At 45.1% G+C, this 8,714-nt stretch overlaps 1 protein-coding gene across 1 annotated transcript in view; it reads left to right on the top strand.

The window, feature by feature from the left end:
* LOC307087035 (uncharacterized protein) overlaps positions 1-8,355 on the top strand; it is a gene marked incomplete at both ends in the record, with an annotated part of 12,840 nt that extends 4,485 nt beyond the window's left edge. The window contains 16 exons of the mRNA XM_079752438.1: positions 1-50; positions 563-572; positions 731-812; positions 1,295-1,348; positions 1,486-1,539; positions 2,315-2,351; positions 3,043-3,096; positions 3,226-3,279; positions 3,836-3,889; positions 4,724-4,795; positions 4,992-5,027; positions 6,266-6,412; positions 6,536-6,712; positions 7,233-7,323; positions 7,624-7,701; positions 8,147-8,355. The exon at positions 1-50 is cut by the window's left edge and continues 4 nt beyond it. Coding sequence (XP_079608564.1) covers positions 1-50; positions 563-572; positions 731-812; positions 1,295-1,348; positions 1,486-1,539; positions 2,315-2,351; positions 3,043-3,096; positions 3,226-3,279; positions 3,836-3,889; positions 4,724-4,795; positions 4,992-5,027; positions 6,266-6,412; positions 6,536-6,712; positions 7,233-7,323; positions 7,624-7,701; positions 8,147-8,355 — 1,259 coding nt within the window. The remainder of the gene's footprint in view (positions 51-562; positions 573-730; positions 813-1,294; positions 1,349-1,485; positions 1,540-2,314; positions 2,352-3,042; positions 3,097-3,225; positions 3,280-3,835; positions 3,890-4,723; positions 4,796-4,991; positions 5,028-6,265; positions 6,413-6,535; positions 6,713-7,232; positions 7,324-7,623; positions 7,702-8,146) is intronic.
* Positions 8,356-8,714: the final 359 nt, after the last annotated feature.

Genomic DNA, 8,714 nt, shown 5'->3' with positions numbered 1-8,714 from the left:
AGCCAGGTCTACCAGGAGACCCGGGGGACCTCGGGGTGCTGGGTGAAAAGGTAAACCAATCTGAATAACCCTTCGCCATCAGAGCAAGGAGTAACCTCTGAAAACAGAATGCCAGCACAGGCGTTCACACGTATGCCACAGCCACACAGAAGCCGAAAGTTGGGGGATGAACAGACATATCTTGTTTAATTCATATCCTAGAGCAGGTAGAATGAGGGACGCCTTATGAAAACAACTGGGCTGACATCCTATTCATGCACTGAGTAGGTATACATAAGAGTTTGTCCCCCATCAAAACGCTTCCTGTATAGCGTTGTCTCAAGCAGGATCTGATATAAACAAAGACAGGCATTCCATTGGAATATTGCCATACATATACAGTACAAACTTTGTCAAGCAGAATGACATAATGAGATTATATGTATCTTGTGTTTTTCATGGCTCAGAACTTCCCTGTTTCTTTACGGTGCATTTGATAACTATCACTCTTGAATCTTGAATGCTTGTCAGTCCACACGCCAGAGGATGTATCAAACTCTGTGTGTTGTTATCTGGTCCACAGGGTGCCGTGGGTATGGAAGGACCACGTGGCGGAGTGGGTGACCGCGGAGCCACGGTAGGAAACTGAAGGCTCCACTGTGGCATCGCTAAGGCCAGTGTTTACCTGAACTGAAAGGGGATGGAATCCCCCTCCGTATCTGTCTCATGCTCCCCCTGTCTGCTTGGTCAGGCCTGGTCATTACCTGGAAGACCCCGGAGAGGCCTGGGGACAAAGGGGGGAGTCCAAGATTAGCAGAAGCTATGGTCATAGAGTGGGTTTCTCATTAATGGGATCTTTTAAGGGGTTTTGATCCACCCTTGAACCAAACGCTTATTTCGCTGGGAGGGCACCTGCGATAAACGAATAATGAGGTGAAGTACCGACAAGTCTCGGATCCATCAGTCCTTCTATTAGAGCAGAACTTCTGGGGGAAGACAACGCAGGGCCTGTGCTGGAAACCAGAACCTGCAAGGTGTGAGGTTACACATACTGCTGGCCAAATCTGTGTTTGCAAATGATGCGTTTACATACATGAATGGTTAAAACAAATATGAACCGAAAGAAGAACTTCCCATTCAGCCAGATTGGTGCTTGTCTGCCATCAGACTTTAAATGTAACCTAGAGACTGATGTGTGATTATTATTGTGATGTTACACGATAGTAAGTGTACAATGTTTTAGTACATGTGACGCGTGCACGTGTTTGTATTTTGCCTGTAAGCACAATGTAAGTTGTAAGATGTCTTTCTTCAGGGTGCCCATGGAGACACTGGACTCCCTGGCCCAAAAGGGGGTGAAGGTTTCAAGGTAAATACTACTCTACACCGCACTACGCCACACTACGGACACACACGCGCGCATACGCACGCACACATCTACAAATGCAACCGAACATACTCAAACACAGTCTTGACCCTACTGTCGTTGTGTGTGTGTTTCTGCAGGGACAACAAGGAGCAGAGGGGAAGCAAGGCACGGAAGGGCAACAGGGAAAGAAGGTACTGGGATGATGTCATCATCAACAACAACAACAGCACCAACAACAGCAACAAACTGAAACCGACAATTAGACTTTGTCTCAAAATGCTAAATGTTTCCATGCCTCATATTGTACCTGTCAAGTGGTTATAAATTGATTTTGGAGTCTTCTATTGGTTGACTGGAGGCTGGAGTCAGATGATGTCACATCCAAACTCGAAGTTACAGACTGACCCCGAGACAGAAAAGAGTCATCTCATCTTCCTTTTCCTCCTCTTCTTCTTCTGTGGTTCTGCAGGGTCAGACAGGAGCACCAGGCTTCTCTGGGGACTTTGGGGAGAGAGGCTACATCGTAAGACCGCCTTTTCACCTCTACATATCCTCCATACACAGACACACAGACACACACACACACGTTATTCTTTTATCTCCTTTTTAGATTTTAGATCCCCAATGTCCACAGTATACTTGAAGGCATCCTTGAGCAAGAAGACCGTACCTCTTCCTAGCCATTAATGACACGTGTCTGAATTCACAGGGAGTCACTATTGGTGAAAGGGAACAGAAAAACTCAGAACTCAGAAAAATGAAATTGAGAAACAGTGAAAAGTAATTACATTTTGTTAGAATGTATTCTTTATTCATTTTCGTTGTCTCCTTGCACACCTTCCCTCTGTCGTTCCGTTGACTTAACTTCAACTTCAACTTAACTTCACCACAACCTGCACCACCACCCACCAAGACCACCATCATCTTCACTCTACTGACAATTCTACTCCTGTCTCATGTTCGCAGGGTTATCCTGGGCAAGTGGGAGGAAGAGGAGAGCTTGGTTTGAAGGTACGCACACACTCAGACCTACTCTGTGTAAGAAACTCAGAAAATCCTGCCTTCAGTTCGGTACACAGACCCACAGTACATTTTGTGGACATTCAAAATCCAAGTTGCATAAGACCGGCAATGGAAAAAAAAGTTTAAATAAATGCTACATAATGTATCCTTAATGTTGAACATAGAATGGAATACAACCAGCACAGTTTAACTATCATTTCTATAGTCTTACACATTAACCAGTATGCTACGCTAATGCTAACGCTAACACACAAGTGTAACTGCTGGCTGTGGTGAGGAAGTGGAGATGCAGGAAAAGCAAACACCACAAGAGTCTAGTGATGTCTCACAGAGCATAAGTACAGCCCACTAAAGCAGAGACAAGATGGAGGATAGATAAGCACAGATAAGCACAGTTCAAATGGAGGTAAAGTTAGGTCCTCCTCCTTCTTCATTTCATTCCTCTGCATATCAGTCCTTCACCTCATTACAGCACGCAAACAAGCAATTCAAACCTATATTACAATATAGGACTCGAGCAGGAAGTGAAAAGGGGCCTTTGATATGACATTTAAAGATACTGACGACTGCAAAAGGGGAAACCCAAAATCAAAGAGAGTAAACAGACCATAATAATGAGATAATATGACCTTGTGATAATCTGGGGATCTATTGTGTCATGTGACCCCCAGGGCACTAAAGGTCAGGACGGGTTGCCAGGCAGCGACGGAGAGCCCGGCGAGGATGTGGGTACACAAAAAAACTGGAACCCCAGAGATCTTATCTCCCATTGGATAAAACGAATCATGAACTTCCCCCCACACGATTTGAACAATTTGTAATAATCTCTGTGATGGTTTGTTGAATCATTTCAGGGCCTGATTGGAGTCCCGGGGTTGGCAGGAGAGCCCGGTCAATTTGGTCCCAAGGTACAGTGCATGACACCATCATAGTGGATAGGGAATTATGGGAAATTGTGTTATTCTGAATGTAGTCCAGTATGTTCAGCCACAGATGATTCAGCGGTCAACAGTATTGTTTTAATTCATAGTGTAGTAGTGAAATGTTTCGTGTTTCTTGTTCAGTTTTATACTAAACAGAACACGCCAGAAGCACATGGACGTATATAGGAATAAACTGACTGCTTAGTCCCATATTCTTCTCCTTCTCCCTGATTTCCTCAGAAATGTAAAGACTGATTAGCTGAATGTATACTAATTCTCTGAATACGAATGAACCTAATAACCATAATTGCTCATAAGTCCACATTATCTTATTTGCATTTAAAGCCTTAGTATATCAAAAAAGTTTTGGTAAAAGTCTTGGTAACAACGCTATTTACTTACGTTAATTGTCTTCATATATTCGACATCTCTGTGTAAAAAACAAATGCTGGATAAATTGTAAGTCAGTATGGTGTAAGGAATAAGTTATAAATAACCTTAACTGTGCATTGTGGATGATGACATTGCTCTCCTCCTCCAGGGCAGCAAGGGAGACGTTGGCGTGAGGGGACCCCGAGGGAGAGTGGGACTTGTGGTGAGTACACCAGAATCCCCCTACAAGTACCATCACTTACATCAACCAGCTAACCCCAAACTAGTACCACCAATCCCATGAACCCTGACCCCTTACTAGTGCCACCAAGAATTGTAGCCCATTTCTCTTCTAATGCTATCACATCACCTGACCCATGACCCCTTACAACCGCTGGGCCCCGCGTCAGGGACCACAGAGCCAACATCGCCCTGTAGACCCAGCCCAGGTTAATAAAATGAGACTAGGGTTCGTCTTGGTCTTTCTGAGTGGCTCCCAAAGCTAACCTGTCCATTGAAAGCTCCTGCAGCAGTGAAGAGCTCAACGAGACTCATAAAAAGCCCTAGGAAGACCGCTAAACCTCTGATATGTACTATATGTACTGTATGTGTATATAAAGGAAGTTCTAGAAAAACAACGCAATAAAACCAACTGGAGGGAAAATCAAGTCAAAATAAATCCAGCCAAGCTTTAAAATGAAAAAGAAAGAGGGGAGAACATTTACCCTCCTTAACATCTCCTCCCTATGCTCATAGCCTGCTCCACTCTCTTCTACCCTCCCTGTTTCTCTATCTTACATTTTCTAATCTTGTCTTTTAACCTGATTCCCATCACCTTATATACTTCTTGTGTCTTTATAAGAATGTGGTGTCTCTGTAAACACATTGTTTCTTTATGAACCTGTGGTGGCTCTGTAAATACATTTTGTCTTTATAAACCTGTTGTGTCTCTGTAAACACATTGTGTCTTTATAAACCTGTGGTGTCTCTGTAAACACATTGTGTCTTTATTGTTGTGTCTCTATTAACATTCAGCATCTCTTTGAACCTTTACTAGGGGTCACAAGGAGAGCAGGGTGACGCCGGTGTTCCAGGAAAACATGGACCCAAGGGACTCCAAGGCCAGCCTGTGTGTAAACGTTTCATTACCTACGAAAAATAACGCAGATCACACTACACCAGCGATGAAGTCTAAAGTTAGGCTTCAATGGATCACATTGGGAAGGAATACCTCTTCTGGGTTCCTTCTCAATGTTTCGTCTCTGTTCCGACCGAGTTTTGGGGCAGGTTTTACATGCTCAGGTGTCTTTTCCTTTGTGTTGCAGGGGGCCAAAGGTGAGCTCGGGACCGACGGTGAGAAGGTAAGGTCTTAGGATTTAGTGAGGGGACTTAGGAGGCCATGAGTGTTTGGTTAAAGGGACACTAGCAGGACGATAACATGAGCGAAGAACAAACAAAGTCTCCTCAATCACTAACCAAGTGATTGAGAGAGACAGAGAGATTGAACATCATGTGACTCAGCATGTCCACCCTTATTGGTGGTCTGTTGTTGTTCTGTAATACAATTTAATGTCTTACTCATTCCACCTGTTGCCTCTCTGTTCATTCTATTGAGTCCATTGTCCTTTCTCCATCAGCGTTCCCATCTGTACTTGTGTGCTTGTGGACTTTTGAGACACTTATTGTTTGGCCCACTGCACACTTTTGCGTACTGTGGCATCATCAGTCCCTGCCCAAGTACTGGTCCATTCATGTCTGCATCTAACCCAGTGCACTCCAAATGCCCGGATGTGTTCTCTCCTTTTATCAAGGATGCATCAGGAGGGGACTTGTATAGAATTTGTAGTTTCCCAGAATGCATTTTGCAACAACCAGTGGCACTGCATCCTCCCGTCCTCTGGAGTTTGTAGTCCCGAGTCATACCTCACAAGTCCTACCTTGGTGCACTTGCTATTGAGAAAGGTCCTGTGTTTGGTGACTAAGTGTATGTTTAGATTAGAATGAGGCAGCTGTTGGGGACTTGGCGAAAAGATTGCACCCAATACATTTATACTGTGATATTATATTCAAGATTGTGTTCCAGTAACAAATGAACTCAGGACAACTTCTGTTTCCCCTCATCTGTTCTGCATGTTGGGCTTTCCTTTCATACAGGGCAATACTGGCAAGAAGGGAATCAAGGGTGGGAAAGGAGCGAAGGTAATTACGTATTTTCCACCAGAAGATCCAGTTCTTTGTGCGTACCTCACTTCCACCTTGACCTGCACTGTAACTTGATGACTGTTTCCTGGTTCCTTTGTTGCAGGGGGGCAAAGGCAGTCGTGGGGATAAGGGACAGGTAATACAAACACACACACACACACACACACAATTAACAAACAAACTAACCAAACCAAACCAATGATAACCTGTATCTTGATATCAACATGTTTTCTTCATTACAAAACAAGAACCAAATACTTATATTTCCATACCACTTGCAATGGTTTTGAAGTCAGTTCATTATAATGCTACGCACTTTGGAAGACATTTTTTATCAAAAGCCTGTTCCTTCAGGTGAGTTAAGTTAAGTTAATTTTAATTCTCACGGTCTCCCCAGCGTGCAGAGAAAGGTTCCTTGGGTCCAGACGGCGTCCCAGGACCCATGGGACCCCCCGGGATCCCAGGGTCCAGAGGGGATCTGGGACCCTCAGGCGACCTGGGGGTCAAAGGTCGAGCAGGACCCAAGGGAGTGGCCGGTCCAGCTGTGAGCAACTGCTGTTTGTTATTACACACACACACACACACACACACACACACACACACACACACACACACACACACACTGAGGGGTAGATGAGTCTGACAGGAGCTTCCTCCTACCCGGCAGGGCCCTGGTCTGACTGACGAGCAGGTCTTGCAGCTGTGCAGGGGTGTGGTGACGGCCCAGATCTCCCAGTATGCCTCCTCCATCAGGGGCAAGTGCTCCCAGGGGTGTCCCATCAACAACAGAACCCTCATCGGACCCCCGGGGGCCGGGGGCCCGTCTGGATCACCGGGAAAAACTGTGAGTCAAGCAGCTGATTTTAGGGCTGAGGTATCTGAGCTGAAACCTTGGACCAGGGTTGAGTGATTGAATACCGAGAAACAGAGTTTAACATCCTTGTTTGGACTACAGCAGAAATCAAAGTTTTTAAGCAAAATCTTAAAACATACTTTTCAGTGAACTTTCTTGTTGAATAATGTGATCTACTCTATTCATATTCTATATATGTTTTTCACTACTTTCAAAGCTGTTTACTTTCTAAACCTGTTATAAATAAAGCTTGATTGATTTATGAAAATAAACTTTTATTCCACCTAGGTAATTATGTTTGAGGCCTAGTTCATCAATACCTTACACAAGTACATTTCTGTCAGTACATGGGTCAACGATACAGGAGCCACCTCTTGCTTCATACTTGCTTCATACTACATAAGCTTACTGAATCTTTTCAGATATGTTTCTGAATCCAAACCGAGAAACCCATTTCCTTGTGTTTGTATTAAACAACCTTTGATGCCCTTCTGCTCCCACCGTCCGCCAGGGCAAGTCAGGGAAGGCTGGAGCCAAAGGAGCCCGGGGCCCCCAGGGAGACCGGGGACTGGAGGGTCAGAAAGGAGGGGAGGGGGAAAGAGGTACGGTCCAACCTGGAGACTCCCTGAAGATGACACTCCCGTCTCCATGCTCTCCTCCTTGTTAAGGCAGCGTAGCGACTGCACAGGATGCTTACCTCCACACTACGGTGGAGAATAGTAGCAATAACATCAAATACATGAAAAACATTAACAAATCTAGTTTTGGGATAAAAATGTCTGCTAAATGACTCAATGTGTATGTAAATCCAAATACACTAGGATTGTATCTTGATCTTGGAAGAGAAGTATATCTTAATTCTCAGATATTATTTTGTAACTTGAGTGTTTTTGTCGTAATAGGTTCGAAGGGACCCAAAGGATCTGTGGGGGTCACTGGTAAAGGCCTTCCAGGACATGATGGACCCCAGGGCCATACAGGTAGGACCGGTTGTCATGGCTGCTTGGATAGCACCAGCAGCTGGACGCTGTAATATTGTGTTGGGCACAGCTATATTGTAGTGTTCAGTTTCCAGTGTGAGTGACAAGATAAATGCAAGGTGGGGTGGTTGTCTTGGTGTTCTGTAATGAATATCAAAGTGGTACGTCTGCCATACACCACCGACTATCAACACCATGCCTACTGGCATATGCACGCCCAGAGAAATCCCAAGGCTGTTGCGCAGAGAGCGGGTCTTCTTAAGAGTCTATGTGCAGAAGAACTTATGTACGTTGTATGCCATACCTGCTGAAAAACAGCAGGCATGTTATGAATAAAGATACAGCTCCCATGGCAAACAAACAAGGTTTTTGTTTGCCATAGTGTGTTTGCGTTTCATGAATGGAAACTTGTAACATAAATCATTCCCTGTTCGTGCTGTTCCAGGATTTCCGGGTCACCCTGGAGAACCCAAGATCGGCATGGACGGCCCCCAGGGCTCCAGGGGATTCCCCGGCCCGGTGGGCCCACCTGGAGGCCTGGGACAGGCAGGAGTGCCTGGGTTCTGTGAGGCACGTGACTGCAGCATCCATGCACCAGTGATGCGCAAAGAGCAGGGGCTGGTGAAGAGAGGACCCCACAGCAGTAAGATGTAGCCCCCCTGTGGAGCATGTCGAGGCCGCATTGGTCACCCTGAGAATCTCCTCATAACCGTAATCTTATGGTTTGTTTTCTTGGTAGGCCAGTTGATTTACCTTGCCCTTAGGTTTGAATAGAAACATACCCATAAGGACCAGCATTATGGGAGCAGCCTGTTTCAAGGCCATGTTCAATTCAGTTCTCTGGTTGAAATGGGGCCAACAAGTGCCCTCTGTTGGGCTCAGACATGGACTCAATCCAGAGAGGAAGCCAAAAAAGGACGAATCAGAACAGATCAAGACTTCATGTTGACGTTTAACTCTTTTTTCCTTAATTCATAAACTCCCATCTCCAATTGTCATGTAAAAAGGTCCTA

Source organism: Pollachius pollachius, assembly GCF_949987615.1.
Source record: "Pollachius pollachius genome assembly, chromosome: 1".
NCBI lineage: Eukaryota > Metazoa > Chordata > Actinopteri > Gadiformes > Gadidae > Pollachius > Pollachius pollachius.
Note: the sequence above shows the minus strand (reverse complement) of the source record. Positions and strands in the feature narration are given on the sequence as shown.